A 22,510-nucleotide genomic window follows, 5' to 3' on the forward strand; every position below is an offset into this window, starting at 1 on the left:
TGATATGTTTTATTTTTACCTAATTCGTTTTTCTGTTTGAACTTTTCTGGACTCCATTTTAATGGTTTAATTACATTTTAATAGCATGTCTAATTAATTGAATTCTTAATTAAAAAAAGTATGATTTTTTTTTTCAGAAATTCTGTTCATTATTTTAATTTTTCCAGCAATCACATGAACTCATACGATTTAATTTATCTTTTAATCATGAAATTAAACTTTTTTTGTCAAACAATGTGCTGCACAACAGAGCTTTGTGTGTGTATGTACACATTTTCCCGCAAAATTAATATACAATAAACATATTAAACTTATAATAGGAAGGAGTTTGCATATGTATACTATATTGACTTAAAGTACACCTTGACTAAAGTAGTAAATTAATTTCATCTTCGAGTGAGATTATGAGATACAGTAGAACAAAAGTGTAACAATCACCCAAATTCAATATTATGATCATTGGTTCTTGTACAGAAAGACTGTATGATTATGAAGATAACTCTAGATGACCTCAACCTGTATCATCACAAGTTTATTAAGAGACTGTACAATACAAATGAAAAATAAAATTAAAAATACATAGATGGAGAACATAAGAAAAACAAGTTTTGGACTGGTTCTGTCCTATAACAGCTGGAAATACTGTACAGCAGACAATCATGCTGAAACCAGTCGACCGTTCGAGAGTAATAAAGACCATGTATTAAGACACCAGTCTAATAAACATACAAAAAAATATTATGTTAGCTGTCTTGGTGTACGTATACATATTTATATATAATATATAAAAAAATAACTGAAATAACATTAATGAAGTTATAGGAGGTGGTCAAAGGATATTGACGAGACAGACACTATACTTTGGAAACACTTCTGCAGTAAGAGAAAAACTAAATCATAAGCCAAAAGGAGCAAATAATACGTTTGCCCATCCCCTCCGGACGCCATCTGTGCATTTACAATTGTTTAATTTGGCCACATTACACGGGTTTCTTCAGGTTTACATGTTTTCAGCGGGGGTCATATTCTGTTATGGAGGTTCGTGTTATTCGTATCACTAAATTTGGAATATAACAGCGGACATCAGCTGGTGAGTGAATTTTAGATCGGTAAGGGTTTGGCTTGACGCTCATGAAGGTCCACGAACAGCTCCGAGTCTGAATGCGACGCGGGTGTCGGGTCGGGGAGGATTGGCCAATGAGAGCAACCTGGTCATCTTTGGAATCATCTTAAAAGATCTTCCCTTTCTTCTTGTTCTTTTCCAAAGTCCTGTGGGGAAAACACAGAATGATTTCATAAACACTTTCAGCGGCGGATTTTGTCATTAATTTTTCCAAAAAACTCTTTAGAGCATCATTTGCAGTGCTTCTTTTTTTTGCTCGTGACTCTGATTGGTGGGATTTTCCATAGAGCATTATGGGTAATGTAGTTTTGCCCCACAAATCCCTTGTTGAAGGGTTATTTCAGCCAAAAATGAAATTTGTGTCATTAATTACTCACAGTTGTGAACAAAAAGTATTCTCGTCGCTTCATAACATTAAGGTTGAACCACTGTAGTCACATGACTGTTTTAATGATGTTTTTACTACTTTTCTGGACCTTGAATGTGGTAATTTCATTGCCTTCTATTGAGGATTTAAAAAAAAAAATCTCAGATTTCATCAAAAAATATCTTAATTTGTGTTCTGAAAGTCTTACGGGTGTGGAACAACATGAGGGAGAGTCATTAATGACAGAAATTTCATTTTTAGCTGAACTAACCCTTTAAACAATTATTTTAAAAATAAGTTGAAATAATGCAGGTTGACAGCCTGTCATGTTACCATGTTTTACCATGTTATTACTACATTTACCCCCTTTTTAATAAAAAAAAAAAATTAAGAATTCTTTGAAATTTTACAATGACTACAGAAAAAACCAAGGGTGATGCAAGAAAATATAATTTTTTTTATTATTAGTTATGAGAAATTTTATTTGAATATAAAATTATATTAAATTTATACAAACATAAAATATGAGAATTACCATAAAGTCCATTGACTTTAATTAAATTCCTTTGAACTTATAACTCATGATTGCTCAAAACAGTCTAAATTTATGAAACCTACATATTCTTTTTCTAACAAAACAAAATCAGCATCACTGAAATGTTTTCAAACTAAATATATTCATTTGACTTGTATAAGCCTTGATAAACAGGCTGAATCTCATGCTCATGCTGCAGTGGTTCATCAGTAGGGGGCAGCAGAGGGAAGTCTGCACTTCTTTTTCAAACCCCCTTTTTCAAATTTAGACCATTTTTGGTTTATTTTAATGTCAGAATTATCATATTTGCATGTGTGAGCATGTTTGTAAACAAAAAAAAAAAAGTGTGTGAGTGCAATAAAGAGGATAAATGAATTTCACAGAAGTCATTTGAGACGAATCTTACTAATAGATGTATAAAAAAATATGTGTAAAAAAAAAAAAAAAAAAAAGAATAATTTCAAGTGTAAAGCCACAGTTCACTTTCAGGCCAAAACGGACCAGAACGAAAAAGGTGTAACAATTTAGTTTAAATGGGTATCTCTCTTACATTTTTCTTTTTAAAAATAAACAAAAAACAAAAAAACAAACAAAAATGAAACTCTGGATGTGTGTTGTGTACCTCTTCTGGGTCAAAAGAGATCTGAATGCAATATAAAGAAGAGAAAAAAAGTGTCATTTACATCACGTACATTTTCTGCTGCTCCAGGATCCTCTGCTGGGTCTCCCAGGTCGATCTCTCCTCCTCAAACTGACGCCGTCTCTCCTCCAGCTCCTTATGCTGAGCCTCCAGGTTCTTCTTCATCTGCTCATGACGCCGCTGCAGCTGCACACACACACACACACACACACACACACACACACACACACACACACACACACACACACACACACACACACCAAATCAAATCAAACACACAGAGAGTACAGAATTACACTGAAGTGGAATTTCGCCATTATTGTATATTATATTTTTATTATTTAGATTTTTGTTTTAATTTTAAAGTTTCAATAAATATTTTTTTCTCATTTGCATTACTTTTATTTAAAATGTATTTTTTTTTTGTTCAGTTTTAGTTATTTTAGTACATAAATTTAAACTAATTAAATGAAAATGAGAATTGCTGAAATAAAAGTTTGTTTTTTATAATTTATTTTAAAGGGTTAGTTCACCAAAAAAATGAAAGTTACGTCATTAATAACTCTCCCTCATGTCGTTCCACACCTGTAAGACCTTCGTTAATCTTCAGAACAGAAATTAAGATATTTTTGATGAAATCTGCAAGGTTTTTTATCTTCAATTGAAAGCAACGTTCAGCGCTTCCAGGTTCTACGTCAGGCTCAGTATCGACCGACACTGATCATGTGACCAGCACGATGTATGCGTGTGATGCTGATGCAGGAGCCGGCCAATAATAAGACATAAACACAGAAGCGTTGAACTACGTCAGCTGCATACGGGTCTGACAGGGAGAGACGAATTTGTTGAATATAGTCGTTATTTTTGTTTTGTTTTTGTGCACAAAAAGTATTCTCGTCTCTTCAACTGCAGTCACATGACTGTTTTAATTACGTTTTTACTACTTTCCCAGACCTTGAATGTGGCAATTTAATTACTTTCTGAGGATAAAAAACCTCTCGGATTTGATCAAAAATATCTTAAATTGTGTTCTGAAGATGAACGAAGGTCTTACAGGTGCAGAACGACATGAGGGTGAGTAATTAATGACAGAAATTTAAATTTCTGGGTGAAATAACCCTTTAAAAAATTTTTTTTTTAAAGTATTAGCAGCTTAAATAGTGTATAAACATGAACTGATTATTTTTATCTATATTTTACTAGCATTTCTAATGCACAATGGCAATGTGGATCAAACTATGGTTAAAATAAAGTAAAATGAAAAGTTTACTATGAAAACATGCTGAAAAATATTCTTTCAGTTTTATAATCCATCAGTACCTCCGCCTCTGAATCTTTCAGCTTCTGGATCTTCTCCTTGACTTTCATCTCAAAGACCTGCTCCATCTCCATCTCCATCTTCTTCATCTTGGTCACATGCTCCCTTCTCTCCTCCTCCATCTGGGCGAGGGGACTCCTAGGATTGACACATGCCATTAATAATCACGTCCCACAGACAGTTCCCTCAGAGCGGTGCATCTTCAGAAGACCAGAAGAGACGGAAAGGTGAACCAACAAAGCCCTCGATGCCCTCTCTGTGCGAGACACCCGTGACCAAACGCTCCCGCGAAACATCTCTTGCTCAGGCAGACAAACAAACAAACAAACAAACAAACAAACAAACATCCTGGTTTAACTGTTAATGGCCAAAGCGTTAGTGAGCGCTGCAGGAAAGCTGCGAAGAGGAACATATGCCAGACGGAAAAAATCTTTAGATTTGACTTCATCAATGATGCATCTCAATTTTTGCACTTTTTAATGGATCTTATTCATGATGTGTTTTTTGTGAATCGAAAGAATTGCGATGCATCAGTGAATGAATGAGACCCGGAGCACATTTGACATCAGGAACATAAGGAAGGGCTCGTCTTCCGCTGATCTAATCAATACAACAGGGTCACAAGGTCGATTGCTCCCCAGAAAAATTGGTGGAAAAGGAGGGATGATGACAGACACTGTTCCCAGAGGAAGAGAGGATCCGTACTACACAGGGATTTGGAAAAATGTAAATGACCACTTACATGCCTTCAACCGTGTCACCTCTAAAAAACAAAAACACACACACACTTAGCATGCTGCAGATCATACACTAAAGAGCAAAATAATGTGTGAACAGAAGCAGATAACACAAAACACTTTTAATGTGGTTTCCTGCAAGGCGGTATTTTAGGTTAGAGGTGACTGACTCGTTGGAAGCTGATCTGTGAGCGCGTGTTCATGCATATACGTGCTTGTGTTAAGAGTTTGGCTTCTTAAATTAGGGGTTAGCGGCCAGAGCAAACTGTGAAGCGAACTCTTATTATAAACCAAGACAAACGTCATTTTACAAGCTAATTAACCCCTTAACCGTCACCGTCTGGGTGCTGTTTTTATTTAGCATGCATATTTCAGTAATCATCATAAATTAGGTATCATTCGAAAGCTTACGAACTCAATTCATCCGGTGAAAACTGTTTTGAAATTGGACATTGCTTTACCATGAAAAACACTATTTTAGCGAGATCCTCCCCTAGTGGGCGGTGTCAAATTTTATTTTAACTACTTTATATTTAAAATTTTGACAAACATGTTGTCGTAAAGTCTCAAGGTTCCATATTTGGTGATTGTTTTGTGATATCTGGATAGAGATTTATAAACGTGTTATATGAGGGTGTGTCAAAATGTTTTTAAATGGAATGTGGGCGACACCTGGTGGATATTTTTGGTACAGCGCCTAAAAATCTCATGGGAACTTTAATTTTTGTGATATCAACTTAAAATTTGGAACAACTTATTTAGACATATGGCTTTGATTTGATGGCAATTTTAGAGTAAAAATACAATTATTTAGTATAGTACAATTGATTTACAGTAAATATTAACTTGCCTAATATCACTCGAAAGTAAACTAAAAATTAATCCTGTGAAAACAGTTTTGAAATTGGACATTACAGTGTTTTTCATGGTAACGCAAATTCTGTTAGCGAGCTTCTCCCCTAGTGGGCGGTGTCAGGTTTGTATTACAAATTTGAACTACTTTATATTTAAAACTTTATCTAATCTTGACAAAACATGTCGGAAAGTCTCAATGTTCCATATATGGTGATTGTTTTGTGATAGAAATGATATTTGGATAGAAATTTATAAGGAAAGGGCATCAAAATGTTTTTAAATGGAATGTGGGTGACACCTGGTGGATATTTTTGGTACAGCGCCTAAAAATCTCATGGGAAGTTTTGTGATATCAACTTCAAATTTGGAACACAGCTTGTTTGGATATATGGCATTGGTGGCAATATTAGAGTAAAATATATTATATATATATATATATATATAAAAAATACATAATTTATAAAAAATAAAAATGTTTGATTTACAGTAAATATTAACTTCCATTACTTTTTCAGACTTTGATTATTTGATGTGCTTTTTTTAAGTAATATATTAGTAATCATAATAAATTAGGTATAATTTCGAAAGCTTACAAACTCAAAATTCATACTGTAAAAAATTGTTTTGAAATTGGACATTGCGTTATATGAAAAACATACTCTAATTTCTTTTAGCGAGCTCCTCCCCTAGTGGGCGATGTCAGGTTTTTTATTACAAATTATATTTGAACTGCTTTATATTTAAAACTTTTTTCTAATCTTGACAAAACATGTTGTCGTAAAGTCTCAAGGTTCCATATTTGGTGATTGTTTTGTGATATTTGGATAGAGATCTATAAATGTGTTTATATGAGAGTGCGTCAAAATGTTTTTAAATGGAATGTGGGCGACACCTGGTGGATATTTTTGGTACAGCGCCTAAACAAAATTTCATGGGAACTTTAATTTTTGTGACATCAACTTATTTAGACATATGTCTTTGATTTGATAGCAATTTTACAGTAAATATAAACTTCCATAACTTTTTCAGACTTTTATTTTTATTTACATAATCTTTATAAAGAGACCAAATTTATGTCTTCATTCCAAAGTATTCTTGAATTACATCCATTTAGGTTTGGATTGGTGCATTTTCATGTCTATGCTCAAAACAGTTAAGGGGTTAAGCGATCTGGAAATTAAAAGTCAACATGGAATCAAAACAGACCTCATTTTGTCATTTTTTTTTTTTAAATTCTATATTAAATTGCATATTTTATAACATTTAAATATACATTATATTTTTCAATCACACTTTTTAACTGCCTCTTCTCATGATCCAATCACTCTAATGGTCAAAATAAAGTCCTGCCCTACATCAATGAATATCCCGTTTCACTTGTAAACTGCATTTCATGTTGATTTTAAAAACAGAAGTGGCCACAAATGTAAGTATGGTTAAAAGTGTGCTCACCCTTTTACCAAAGAACAGGAAATGATGCAACATTAAATTTAACAACGCTGTTTGACAACTGAGCATTACTTAAATAAATTGATCTTAAACCTCAAAAAACATACAGAAATTCAGGGAAATTATGGAATTATGTATATTCTAATAATTTAAATAGAAGATAATTTTTATTTTGTAACCAAATAACCAATAATAACAGAAAAAAAAACGTTCTGTTTAATGCCCAAAATGCACTGGGACTCTTATTTTGAGCTGCTCTGTAGAATGAGCAACAGCGCCATGTTTTGACTTTAGACATGCTCATAATTATTTAATTAAATAATCGTCAATAGTTGAGCGTGTGTCTGAAATGAATTAGTATGGAACGTAACCACCACACATATACTGGATGCTATCTGGCGCTTTACGTTATTCCAAGCATTTCCGCTCACACTTATAAATCTTGAATCGGCATGTTGAAGTGCATGTTCTTGGATCAAACGGATATTGAGAACTGCTTAATATTACTGATATAATGTTCCTAAACAACTTACTTGGTGAGCTGGCCTTTGGTTTTGTTGTTGTCGATTCCGTTACAGGTGACAGCCGCAAGCTTCCTGCTTCTGTAGTTCTCATAATGGACGTTATTCGTCACATCCTTGAGGTCCTGCATGTGGGTTCTGACACAAAACACCTCATACTTAAAAACAGTTACATTACATTACAAAGAAGCCACAAAGTAGAGACAGTACAACCATAATTAAAGTATGCATGTCATTATATTAGATACATAAACCATCAAACCAAATGACCATTTATGGGCACTGAAAACACTTCCTAAGCAATGCATTTCACTTTCACTCTCCGAAAGCTATTGCAAGATTGGATGCATTTACCTGATGAGCATATTCCTTAAGAGTGTGAAATCACAGTGGTCTCCATTCTCAACTGAGGAGAAAGAAAAGAGGCATCAAAATATTATTCAAATGCCATTTATAGTTGTTGCTGGACAAATATTGACCTCGAAAACAGCAATTTCTAGCTGATGGAATTAAAACATCAACAAAAAAATAAAAAATAAAGGTGTCTTCTGCTCACCAAGACTGCATGTATTTGATTTAAAAATAGAAATATTGTGAAAAATTATTAGAATTTAAATCAGCTGTTTTCTATGTGAATATATGGTAAAGTGTAATTTATTCCTGTGATCAAAGCTGAATTTTCAGCATCATTACTCCAGTCTTCAGTGTCACATGATCCTTCAGAAATCATTCTAATATGATGATTTACTGTTTAATTAAATATATGAAACAAAAAGTAAATTACCATCCATAGTTTTTAATGTTACCTTCTTAACCGAAACGATCACACATTTGAGATTAAAACTGTAACTCTCAAAATTGTGACATCTACCTTCTGCCACGCCCCACGGGTACTGCCTTCCTCTAACCTTCTTGCCGTTCGCCTCGATGATGGTGTTGCTTCCGACCACAGCCAGGGGCAACCGATCCTTAGAGAGAGAGAGAGACTCATGGATGGCTGTGTACAAGGAATCCGCCTGCTAAAACAACATGCAAAGCTTGGCAGCCGCTCAATGTGCAGCAGCCACCTGTGAACCGCATGTAGCGTCCAGATTCAGACTCAGAGGAAACACTTCAATCTACTATATGAACAGCATTTAAAGGGGACACATCACAGAAAACTGAATATTTCTTACTTTTGCTTTTGAAACAAGTGCGTTGGATACACAAGGCTCCTCCTTCAGAACATTTAAATGAAACATAAAACAACTTGTTTAGAAATGGTCTTGCTCATGATATCACAACCTTGACGCTTACTTTTCCCGCCAAGGAGCACATGCTCTTAATTTCTTATATTTATAAGTGCTGTCAAAATTAGTGCGTTAACGCACCTGATTGTTTTTCAGTTCAATGTGTTAATATTTAATGCAGCATCCATTTTTTCCATCATAATTTGGCTAGCGTTACTTTATATGATAACGCTCTTATTCTTATTTAAACCATTCAAGCACCACAAAACAAACGAGAACACGCTGTCAGTGAATGTCGTGTCATGTGACAGCCAGTATCGAGTTCTTTTTCGCGCTTGAACAAACAATAACACACATTATTATGCCAAAATGCCCTTTTTATCAAGTATCATCATAAGAGCAGTCTTAAATGAGTTAACTAACATCTTAAATTAACTTAGAGTTGAAATTGAGATGCGCATCAGATCCGCGTCATGTTCGGCAGCGGCAGCTTTTAAAGTGACAGCAGCCTAATAAACCAGTTGCTGTGATGATGTCTGTCGTTAATCAAAGAACAAAGATAACAGAAAACGGCAGCTTTAATAAGGATTAATCTATATTTAATTTATAATTTATGCTGTAAAGTGTTTGATAACTTTATTCAATTTCTGTATATTTCTAGGTAAGTATGAGATTTATTATAACGGGTTTATGTGAAGATTGTTTTAAGTGCACTTTAAGAGTTATTTTTAAAGTCTAATAAATGTTGAAATTAATCGTTTTAGTTATACTGTAATGTTTATTGTCTATAATTAATGTTTCTTTAAAAAAAATCGATTTCATACATCAGTAGCAGTGAATCTGTGAATCATTCATAAAAAGATGCCATTAAACATTTAAAATATTTAGTTTCTACCTTCATTTGGAGAGTAACTGTGAAATTATTTCAATACAAAAATATTAAAAATGCCAATTTTTTAAATTGTGATTTATAATGATTAATTACAGAACAAATGTGCGAACAGTACCTATATTATATTGTTTTTTGAACAATGTATATTCTAACCATTCAATTAAATGCCAGATAAAGTTTATTTTGAAACAATAATAACCAAGAAAAAAGGTTAATGCTCAACTTTTTAATTATAAACAAGCCCAAAATACAATGGGACTCTTATTTTGAAATGTCTACTGCTTCCAGCTGCTCATTCACACATATGAGGGAGCTTAAATATGCACTCTTACAACCATCTAAAACATATTACAATGTCATAATTCATCAACAGTGGATCATTAACAATCTATTGGCATAAACGCACAGTATTTATTGATTGTGAACTGCTCTGAAACTACGAGGGTGTAGACTTTGAATGTGCAGCGCTCATTTTTATTTGATCAAATCATCACCTATATTATACCGTTTAAAATATTTAAGACTTCATGACCTTACTTTTTTTTTTAACTGAATTTAAATCTTTCAAAAGCACTTTTTATGGATTTTTATTTGTTTATCTATTTTTAGTCGCAAATGCTGTCAAGTCCTGATAACCCATGTCATCAAAATAAATTTGGGAGGGATGTTACACAAATGTGGAACTCTTACTTTGATTTTCTTCACGATCTTGTTTTCTTCCTCATCATCCGTCTCTGGAAACTCGTAGATTTTGATCTTGTGCTCCAGGATTTCTCGCATAATCTAGAAAAACATAAAAACGTCACACAAACCCCATGCGATTGCGTCCGAGCAGCACACAACCTCCAGAGGATCGCCAAGAATGATTGTTTAGGGTTGAGGAACATCCTCTGTTTATTTATTTGTGCATGTGCTCAAATCTTTTCATCTGATCTTTCCTGTCTGGGCGGTAATGCCACGCTCCTGCTCCTGGTTCCTGCAGAGATAATACTCTGACAGATGGTGAAATGCTCAAGACACACATGGTGCCGGAGGCTTGAACTCCTGCCATCTCTTCTTGCCTTCTTCTTAATCAGGAGTTTAAAAAGACATGACTTAAGAGGCCGACTGACCTGTTTCTTGAACTGTTGGCACTCTTCGGGGGTTAGGGTATCTGCTTTGGCAATCAATGGGATGATGTTGACCTTCTCATGCAACCGTTTCATAAACTCGATGTCCAAAGGTTTCAGTCTGGTGGAAAAATACACAACACCATAATAAAGATGCAATGATTACACGGTTCTCTCAGTCACTGTAATGAATAGCGATCAAAATAGAGTAAATCACCTTTTGAAAGTAACTTGACACTTCAAATAAAGATTGTCTGAGTTAAATTGTTACACCAGTAGGTGGCGACAAGTGACATTTTTGTCATTGAATCATTCATTCAAAAGATACGTTCAAAAACGCTGATTCATCTAGTAATGAAACAATAGATTAACGAGATTATAAATTTTTATCTAATTAATTACATGATGTGCTGATTAATTAATCGCAGTTTAATCGCACATCAAATTTGGCTGAGAAATTACCCCCAAAAGATAATTTAAAGTCATTGCACCGTGTCCTAATCAAAAAATTCAAGCGACAAGCAATGTGTGTATTTACACCAGACGCGACGCGACTACGAGACGCGATAAAGTCAATCAAAAATCACAGCCAATCAGAAGAGCACTTGGGCGGAGTCTCTCTGGAAGCTCCTGGCACTCGCAATGAAATTGATAAGTACACAGCCTAATCAAATTCATGAATACTGCACCATTTTAACATTATTAAAAAAAACACTGAGTTACTGAAACAATCTTTGTCATAGAATACATTTGGTGTTCACAATGGATTGAACGTTGGAACGTTTTTGTTTCCTTTTATTTATTTCGAAGATCTGAGATGAACTGTCCATTATTGCTTTAAGTACGGCTATAAAAGACAAAATGATTTTCGAACTCACATTAGATGCTTTTAACCGTAAATAAAGCACATAAACATTACCTGAGATTATCAGTGCCATACTTTGTGTTGTTGTTCCAGCTGCAACATCGTAGAAAAATAGAAACGGTTTCTAAATTAGAATCGGCGCATGTCGCGGCTAGTTAGGAGGACAAAAACTGATTAACATGGAAAAGATACCTTTTATCGCGTTACGCTGTCGCGGCTAGTAGGGATGCAGCGATGCGATACTCAGATCGGGTATCGGCTCCGATACTGCCATTTTTGCAGGATCGGGTATCGGCCGGATGGGACTGTACTATTCCATGTTATTGTTGAAGTGATAGTTCACCCAAAAATGAATATGTGATGTTTATCTGCTTAGTAGTAGAACACAAATGATGATTTTTAACTGCAACCGTTGCCGTCTATCAGACGTATAATGCATGTCAATGGTAACAAAATCTACGAGTAAAAAAAAAACATGCACAGACAAATCCAAATTAAACACTGTGGCTCGTGACGACACATTGATGCCCTAAGACACGAAACGATTAGTTTGTGTGAGAAACCGAACAGTATTTATATCATTTTTTACCTCTAAAACACCACTATGTCCAACTGCGTTCAGCACTCGATTAGTGAGGTCTGATCGCGCTTTGACAACGGCAGTGATGTCTGACACTCATTGAAGCAAAGTGCGAGACATCACTTCCGTTGTCAGAGCGCGATCAGACCTCACTAATCGAGTGCTGAACGCAGTTGGACATAGTGGTGTTTTAGAGGTAAAAAAATGATATAAATACTGTTCGGTTTCTCACACAAACTAATCGTTTCGTGTCTTAGGACATCAATGTGTCGTCACGAGCCGCAGGGTTTAATTCGGATTTGTCTGTGCATGTTTTTTTTTTACTCGTAGATTTTGTTACCATTGACATGCATTATACGTCTGATAGACGGCAACGGTTGCAGTTAAAAATCATCATTTGTGTTCTACTGAAGAAACAAAGTCACCTACATCTTGGATGTTCTGGGGGTAAGCACATTTTTGGGTGAACTATCCCTTTAAGCTCCACAAAAGGCACAAAAACATTAAAAAGCACCATAAAGTTTCTGTGCACTATATCTCTCCAAGATGAATCAATGTTTCTATTATTATACTTCAGCAAGATACCGGTTAGGCTTGTTGCGATAGTCGGTGTTACCGGTGATACGCGGTGTTTAACCCACCTACCGTTCATAGCACTTGACCACCGGCACCGTCCCCATCGTGTTGAAGTTTTAGCCTATAGCAATAAAGCACTTAATTCAGTTAGTGACTACGTGCCTTCCTGATTTAGCGTAAGCGGAACGAGCGCCTCAGTAAAGCAGCAGCCGGTGTCCGATTTCATTTATCATTTGAGGAGAGTGAGGTGAGCTAACTGGCAAAGGATGGCGGAAGATCTGGTTTCAAAGCGAAATGCAAAAGCACCTATTTGGAAATATTTTGGATTCAAACCAAATGCTAACAGGGAACGAAGTTTTTGATGTTCGTTCGTTTCATATACGATGGTTGTGCGGTGTTTTTTGTTTTGTTTTGTTTTTTGCTGAAAAAGGCAGGCACTTTATTTAACGAATAGTGAATTTTTTTATATAATTTCTTTGATACTTGCACGATGTGTGCAGTGGTTCGTTTTGTTAATAAATGCCCTTTAAAGGTGTTTCATAAGTGCTTTTGTTTAGTTTTTGCATGGTGTGTTAGGTTATTATTCATTTTGCAATAAAGATGTGTGTAATACAAGCAAGTGTCTTATTGTTTTGTGTATTTTGATTAAGAATAAAATAAATTAACCCATGATTAATTAAAAAAAATGCTACTGAATTGCCGCTAATTAAAGTGAAAGTAAATTGAGACGTGTGCACGTCTGCACGACCGCATTTTCGGCCACCCGAAATCCCCGGCACGCAACCCGGGTGACACCGGGATTACCGTTTTTTTTACACGTCGATTAACCGGTGGAAAAAATCCGTCACCGCAACATCCCTAATACCGGTAATACAATACACATCAATAAATCTTCACTTTGTGCTTTGAACTTTTCAATGCGGAGCGCTGTGACTCCATGATGACGCATCATTCTGCACACGGGAGACATCTCTGTACGAGAGCCGTTCAAATTATAATACTTTTGCACAATGAAAGATTGTTAATAGCATTTTTTGTTCTGTCCTATCATATGTTGCTGTTGTTTGATGCCTTGCACAAAAGAATGATCCCAGTTTCTTCCACACAGTGAGGCATACGATTTATTAGGTAATTTAGCACTTTTTTTATTATTACTTGAATATCGGATCGGTATCAGCTGATACTGAATCCCAGGTATCAGAATCGTATCGGAAGCGAAAAAGTGGGATTGGTGTATCCCTAGCAGCTAGTTAGGACAAAAACTCTGATTAACATGGAAAAGATACCTTTTATCACACGTTGCGGCATCGCATCGGGTCGGGTTATGACACGATGTTATTGTGTTAAATGAGAAAAGCATCAAATAATGGAAATGCAGAATTGGAATCAAAATTGTTAAAATTCAAATGACAAAATATAAATGATTCAAATAGATCTGCAGCAATCAACATTTTGTCAGAACCTCTACTAAATTACAGTTATTTTGTTTAGACGTCTATTCAGAATCATGGGAGAATCATGATCTCTATTTTAAATAAAACATGTCAAATTGTGCCAACATAAAACATTAGTGGTCATGTCTTTAACAGCTAAATTGGTTTCCGTTTTGAATCATGGTTAACAACATCCATTAAGCTATTTACTTCCTACCACGCTTCAGTTCTGATAATCATCAGGATTGTGTGGACACAAGACTGAATAGAGCCACACGTTCCTGTGTCTTCTGCAACTGCGCACAGATCAGCTATTGTCTGAGAACAGCTGCTTACAGTAACAGTCATTCTCATGTTTTCACTGACTAAGAGGAAAATTACAGCGACCTCAGCTCCAGTTTGTAAATGAAATCCATTATAAAAGCTCTTAGAGGTGGAAAAAACCTAAAAGCGGAAAAAATTGATAAATTGAAGTATGCCACACACAAAGAGGATTAAAAAAAGTTCTCAGATTTGCTTACAAATACACTAATATAGTTTTTTGTATGCAAACCTGAGAATCCCAAACATGCACAATCACAACACACTGCTCCAGCCGACCAATCAGAGCACATTATGATTTTCAGAAGGAGGGGCTTCATAGAGACAGGAACTAAACAGAGCGTTACTGACAGACTGGGAAGAGAGGAGCTGCAACAATGGAGAATATGAGGAAAATAATCAACATTCAAGCAGGAAAACATTCTAGTAAACCTTCAGGGCTCGACAATAAGGACTGCCCGATGACTGATTTTATTCAGCGTACAGTTTAATGAACGAGAACCTAATATATCAAGTGACTTACATGTAAGACACCAAATCGCCTGTTTCGCTCTATTTTGCCTACAAAAACAGTTCCAAAGTCCACAAAATTGTTTTGCGTCTCTTCCTGAATGAATCAGCCGTTTGAATGAATCGGTTGAATCTCAATGACAGTCGCTGCCACCTACTGGCGGGTTTAATTTCACATTAAAAGTGTCTTTTCATTTTTTAAATAATTTCAAATAACAGTTTAACATTTTATATTTTTAGCATTTCAAAACATTATTTATGCATCTGTAACTGCTCTTGACTGATTAACTTTAATAAAGTTTAATCTATAGTTATATAGTTAGCTTTACATTAGATTTCTGTACCTGAAAATCTCCTATTTAAACCTACATGAAAAACCTGAAAAGCACCATATATTTCATTTATATGTTTGTTCTGTTGTATTTATTTGTCTAGCCTATTACTCATAATTTGATTATTTGTTCCTATTTTATTACTTACTGTTTATTTGTCTACCAATATTTAAAATTTAAGTGAGTAAATCTAGTAGCATTTGGTGTCATAACCCTATTTATTAAGGTTACATGTATCAAAAACAACTAGATAAAAAAGTTTGTAGAGACAAACTTTAAGTTGGCTTGAAAAAGCCAGTACAGAAAGTTTGAAGCAGTTTTAAAAGTTTTCAGTTTGAAAGTTTCAGTTTTAGTTTAGTAATTTTGATAGAGTACTAGGGTGCTCTGTGTGGTTGCTAAGATGTTGCTATGTGGTTGCTAGGGTACTCAGGGTGGTCGCTAGGGTGTTGCTATGTGGTTGCCCGGGTACTCAGGGTGGTCGCTATGGTGTTGCTATGCGGTTTCTAGGGTATTCGGGGTGGTTGATAGGGTGTTGCTATGTGGTTGCTAGGGTACTCTGGGTGGTTGATAGGGTGTTGTTATGCGGTTGCTCCGGGTACTCAGGGTGGTCGCTATGGTGTTGCTATGTGGTTACTAGGGTACTCGGGGTGGTTGCTATGGTGTTGCTATGCGGTTGCTCGGGTACTTGGGGTGGTCGCTATGGTGTTGCTATGCGGTTGCTAGGGTACTCGGGGTGGTCGCCATGGTGTTGCTAAGCGGTTGCTCGGGTACTCGGGGTGGTCGCTATGGTGTTGCTATGCGTTTGCTAGGGTACTCGGGGTGGTTGCTATGGTGTTGCTATGCGGTTTCTAGGGTATTCGGGGTGGTTGATAGGGTGTTGCTATGCGGTTGCTAGGGTACTCGGGGTGGTTGATAGGGTGTTGCTATGCGGTTGCTAGGGTACTCGGGGTGGTTGATAGGGTGTTGCTAGATTTAGTTTGATAGATAGATTTAGAGATGAGTTTATGAGTTTGAATATGGATTAGAAATAGTACATAGAATGGCAGTTGAGTCTAATTGACTTTTTGAGACTAATGGGCTTCCGTAGTTTAAACTTTTTCAAGCCAACTTAATAACTAGGCTTATTTTAAAGGCCCATTTTCTTTTCTTTTACTTTATTAATTTTTTGTTGTGGGGCCAGTGAAAATGTTGGCGGGGCACGTAAAAGTTTAAACCACTAACCCGACCGGGTCAGTAAAAAAAATTTCTTAGCGTTGAGCCCTGACCTTGTAAAAGGACATAATAGATCTTCTTTAAGAATAATAAGGAGCAGGAGAGCAGAAGGACTCACCCATGACCTGAGGGAGCTATGAAATACAGGCAGCAGTGCACTCTGCTGTCCGGCATCTGCCGTCTGTTCACGCGGGACTCGGCGTTCAGATAATCCTCAAACTTACTGTCGATGTGATCGATGACCGGCTGCCAACTGGAGCAGAACACACGGGAGATTCAGGTCACGCTTTCGGTTCACATACACATCCAATTACATCAAGCAACTTGATATTAAACCATGCCGTGATAATTGTATCTGGCACTCTACCAAAATGGTTCTCACCAGTTGCTGTTGTCCACAGCATCTCCAAATCCCGGAGTGTCCACTATCGTGAGAAGAAGCTGGACACCCCCTTCCTTCATCAACACTTTGGATTGCTCCACCTGCGGTTAACAGACCAGCTGAATGACCATTTCTCCAACAAATGCTCCAGTAAACACACTCTTTTTTCTTATACACACCCTTAAAGTAGCACTGGGTATTAGTGACGTGTGATGCAAAAACAATTATCATAAAGCTGAAATGTAGTGTGAAGCTTTGGACTCAGTCACTGTAAACGCTACAAGTACAAACTTGCAGGACATAGCATAGCTATTAGTGAAGTATTACTTAAGTATGCTGGAGAAGCCAGAGGTACAGTGGCATATGAAGTTCTGATCCCCTTAAGGCCTTCTAAAAACCCTTATAAAGCAATTTTCCTGGTGCATGACTGATCCGAAACAAGCAGCATCTATTGACGTTTAGGAATCAGAACGTCACGCTTTATACCTGAACTGTTTTCTTGATTCTGTGCGAAGGCCCGGGGTATTCTCCAGAGTACAGATCCGTCAGGAACAGAGAGTTTATCAGCGTGGACTTTCCCAACCCTGACTCTCCTGCAAAAAGGACAGAAAACACAGAGAAATGAGACCCGGATTCAGCACAACATCCTATAAAAATTTGATTTACTGAGGGAAATATCAGTGCTTACAAGAGAGCAAATGAACCGTGTTTTAGGAGCTTAGGTTTTATATACGCTACCATTTAAAAGTTAGGGGTCAGTATTATTTTTTTATTTGAAAGTAACATTTATAACATTATGAAAGATTTATTTCAAACGTTCAATTCATCAAAGAATACCGAAAAAATTAAATGCATCACGGTTTTCACAAAAATATGAACTGTTTTTAACATTGATAATCATCATAAATGTTTCTTGAGCATCAAATCATATCAGAATGATTTCTGAAGGATCATGTGACACTGAAGACTGGAGTAATGATGCTGAAAATTCAGCTTTGATCACAGGAATAAATTACACTTTACTATATATATTCACATAGAAAACAGATATTTTAATTAGTAATAATCTCTCACAATTTTTACTGTTTCATATTTCATAACTTCACATCTTACCGATTCTTACCGAACTTTTGAACGGTATTGTATAAACCGTTTTCCTGTTTTTATTTTTTCTGGATTCCGTTTTAATTTTTTTGGACTCCATTTGAATGGTTATATTAAATTTTAGTAAACAAAAAGAACGTCTAATTAATTGAAATCATGAAACGTATACAATTTAACAACAATTTATAAAAATTTTAACAAAAATTACATTTTTTAGGGTCCTATGAAATACTTTTTTTTCTCCCCCTCAAATTCCGTTTTATTTTTACCAAATTGTGTGTTTTAAGTTTTCTGGACTACTTTTTAATAGTTTATTTAAATTTTATTAATTAAAAAAGAATGTCTAATGAACTGAATTTATAAAAACAACATTTATTAATAAAAAAAAAAAAAATCATTTCTAAGTGTGAATTTTAATTTTTCTGTCAATCAAATGAAGGCATAATTAATTTAATTTATCTTTTAATCATATAAAATTAAACTCTTGTCAAATAAAGTGCTGCACAAAAGAGCTGCACTTTTCTGTTAAAATTAAAACAAGAAAGAAAAACTGATTATTCCTTAAAAATAAAGTTATTGTTATTAGTTAGTATTATTACTATTGAGACGTAGGTAAATTCTACTGTACAACTATCACTATTTCTTCAAGTGTTTCACTATTTCTTCACAATGTTACAGAAGATTTCTTTCAAACGTTCAATTCATCAAAGAATCCTGAAAAAAATAAATGTATCACTGTTTCCACAAAAATATGAAACTTTTCAACACTGATAATAATCATAAATGTTTCTTGAGCATCAAATCATCATATTAGAATGATTTCTGAAGGATCATGTGACACTGAAGACTGGAGTAATGATGCTGAAAATTCAGCTTTGATCACAGGAATAAATTACACTTTACTATATATATTCACATAGAAAACAGCCATTTTAAACTGTAAAAATATTTAACTTTTTTTAGTGTTTTTACTGTATTTTTGATTAAATAAATGCAGCCTTGGTGGGAAGAAGAGTCTTCTTTCAAAAGCATCTTACCAATTTAATAAACATCAACCAACAAACTTTTGAACGGTACTGTATAAAATCAGACTAGACAACACTAGAGCAACATAACCGACTAATAATCATATCCACTTCGTTAGCAGTTGGGTAAAATAAGTGCAAATCACAAATCAACATGCAAATAGATGCAAGACAGAAGAAAAAATTGGAATTCATATGCAAATATCATAATAACATTATTATGTTGGTTCTCTAGGGCCGTGGTATTAAGATGTGTTTTGGTCGATCGGATCACAAGTGAACAACACTAAATACAAGTGTAAACGAGGTCTAAAACATTTTGAGCTTGTCCACTTTCAACCACTTCCAGAGGTAGTCGACACATAACTGGGGAAAAATTAAATTATCTCAAATAGCCATTTAATGGCAGATTTATGTGTTCAACTATAATTAATTTAGTCTTAAAATGTGACAGTCATGGCATGAGACATAAAAATAATAGTGCAGAAGGAATGCAAGGACATGCCCCGTGTGAACTGCCCCTAAACGTATTACGTCAATGCTGGAGGGAACAGCTTTTTTTTTGCATCTAATTGGAATGACTGTCTAAGAACCACATGGAAGAAGAGTGGAATTAACCTCACAAGCAGCTTCTTTAGTAAAGCCGTTAATAAGCCAAGATGTGACTGAGTGCAGCTTCATTCTGCCTAAATATTACCGCTAATTTAGAGCAGCATAATTAATCGCTAAAAGATTGTGATCTCGACTCAAATACCCACTAAATGACAGTGATTCAGCAATGTCTATTAAAGTTCATTCTCAGTGAACATTAAGGTCTGAGTTCTGACCCAGAGAGAGCAGTTGTCATGTTATTATAATGTCTTATAATCATTCAAATTATCAATGGGATAAAAGTTTATAGTTCAGATATAAAGACTGATGTCTATGGTAGAGATCAAAATAGAGCAGCAAAATCACCTTTTGAAAATAATTTGATGCGTCAAATAAAATTTGTATCAGTTACATCGTTACACCAGTAGGTGGCGACAAGTAACTTAAATGCCACTTAATCATTGAAGAGATTTGTATGGAACTTGTTTCCGCCACTTAAAAAAATAAAAAGGTAATTGAGAATTTTTATCTCAAAATTCTGACTTTTTTTCTCAGAATTGCAAGATTTAAACTCCCAATTGCATGTTATAAAGTCAGAATTCCTTTTTCCCCATCTCAATTTCGAATTATCACGCAATTCTGACTTTTTTTCTCTGAATTGCATGATATAAAGTCGCAATTGTGTTTTATAGGGTCAGAACCGCAAGATATAAACTCACAATTCTGACTTTTTTTCCTCACAACTGCGAGTTATAAAGTCAGAATTGTTAGATATGAACTCGCAATTACAAATGTCACCTTTATTTATATAGTGCTTTTTACAATGCAGATTGTGTCAAAGCACCTTTACATTGATAACTGGTATATCATTTTGGTAATAAAATGCCACTGAATCATTCAAGAGATCTGTATGGAACTTGTTTCCGCCACTAAATAAAAAAATAAAAAGGTAACTGAATTGGTCTCTCAAAATTCTGACTTTTTTCTCAGAATTGCAAGATTTAAACTCCCAATTGCGAGTTATAAAGTCAGAATTGAGAGAAAAAGTCGCAATTCTGCCTTTTTTCTAGGGCTGCAAAATGATTAATCACGATTAATCGTTTGCAAAATAAAAGTCTGTGTTTAAGTAATATATGTGTGTGTTCTGTGTATAATAATTATGTATATATAAATACATGCATTGCACATACATGTATAAATTTAAAAAATATATATACATGTATAAATAAATATACATATTTATATATATTTTAGATTATATATAAATATAAATATTTTATATATAAATATAATTTTTTATGTGCATGTATTTATATATACATAATTAATATACACAGAACACACACATATTACGTAACAGACATTTATCTTGCAAACAATAAATTGCGATTATTCGTTGTGAAGCCCTACTTTTTTCCTCACAATTTCGAGATATCTCACAATTCTGACTTTATAACTTGCAATTGCGAGGAAAAAAAGTCTGAATTACCTCTCACGACAGAAACAAGCTTCCATAGATTTCCTCAGAAACATCCCAGTGAAGTCTTTATGAGTGAGTCATTGAATCATTCACTCAACCAATTAAATGAGTAAATATTTAAATAGACTAAAGCACCTTTTGTCAGAACCTCTAGTAAATTTAGTTAAGCTTAATAGTAGTCTAATATTTTTCTTCAGAATCGTGAGATATAACGAGATGAGACATAGACAGATAGAAAATCGTGATTCCCATTTTTCCAGAATTGCGCATCTCTACGCTAATTGTTTTCAAAAAGTCAAACATGACTGACTCGATATGATGATGCTGCTTCAATATTACATATTTAGCTTTAAAGTGTGAATGCAGAGCACAAGCATCGGGACTAAACCAGAGTGAACGGATGAGCGCTGGATGAAGGCTAGAACTAATCGAGCGCAGCATTCATCTGCACGCTCTCACGCAGTGAGGTCAGCACACTAACTAGAGTAAATTGCTTCTGGCAGGGCGAGTGGCTGGCACCATTACAGACTTGGCTGTTTTCCAAACCCAAACACTAATGCAAGAACAACTGGGTAAAGTCCACCTGGGCAGCCAATTTGTATTACAGAACGGCAACAGAGAGCACTCTAAAACTTCATTAATGACAGACAATCTATAAAATATTGGGATATTATGGGATGAAAACGACGCTTATAAAAAATATTTTGCAGCTATGAAGACCACAAATAATGCCTTTCACTTGTGAAAATAACTCAAGCACGCACAACCACGAGTCCTCGGGTCAGAGTCATAAATGCAGGGGACGTCGTCTATGAAAACCTCAGCTCGCATGCAAAGCCAAAGCAAACAGACCAATTCTAGTAAAAACAGGACAGACCCCGTATCACTTAATTGTAAAAGAATCAATTTCAAAGCTAAGCTTTCTAAAATGTCAGCCATTTAAGGTGCTCTTCACTGCAAAGTCCTTGCATTTTTCAAGATGAACAGGATGTGAAATCACTGCCATTCAACCCCAGCTTCCTGTGTGGTTATCCAAACAGCATTTAGACCAAATGTCAAGAATGTAGTCTCAAACTGGCAAATGTTCAAAACTAGACAGGAAGCTTCTCAAGTGGTCATTACGACTGTGGCGCACACTGAATCCATCACAAGCAATGTGTCGCTAACTTTGTTACACGTCGAGTGTCGCTTTCAATCTGCATATACTGTAGATCAATGTTTCCTTACCCACAACCATCAGAGTGAACTCAAAGCCCCGCTTCACTGACTTTCTGTACACTTGGTTGGGGAGGCTCGCAAAGCCCACGTATCCCTCCAGATTCTT

The 22,510-nt window shown here is 35.3% G+C and overlaps 1 protein-coding gene across 5 annotated transcripts; it reads right to left on the reverse strand.

Annotated features, from left to right (window-relative positions):
* Positions 1–217: 217 nt before the first annotated feature.
* Positions 218–22,510, reverse strand: septin7b (septin 7b). Of its 5 annotated transcripts, none has more exons than XM_067412330.1 (14): positions 22,414–22,510; positions 17,473–17,579; positions 16,987–17,087; positions 16,723–16,857; positions 10,779–10,896; positions 10,357–10,449; positions 8,721–8,762; positions 8,417–8,513; positions 7,900–7,951; positions 7,558–7,683; positions 4,726–4,746; positions 3,986–4,121; positions 2,709–2,851; positions 222–1,269 (listed from the first exon to the last, which is right to left on the reverse strand). In XM_067412330.1, exons 1-14 carry the CDS (start codon positions 22,421–22,423, stop codon positions 1,230–1,232), a joined length of 1,221 nt encoding a protein of 406 aa, XP_067268431.1. In that variant the 5' UTR covers positions 22,424–22,510; the 3' UTR covers positions 222–1,229. The 5 variants fall into 5 exon arrangements, with proteins under 5 accessions (XP_067268465.1, XP_067268447.1, XP_067268456.1 ...); XM_067412338.1 differs by having other exon boundaries at positions 225–1,269; positions 2,718–2,851; XM_067412346.1 differs by lacking the exon at positions 4,726–4,746 and having other exon boundaries at positions 219–1,269.

This window comes from Chanodichthys erythropterus, chromosome 2 (genome assembly GCF_024489055.1).
Source record: "Chanodichthys erythropterus isolate Z2021 chromosome 2, ASM2448905v1, whole genome shotgun sequence".
Lineage (NCBI taxonomy): Eukaryota > Metazoa > Chordata > Actinopteri > Cypriniformes > Xenocyprididae > Chanodichthys > Chanodichthys erythropterus.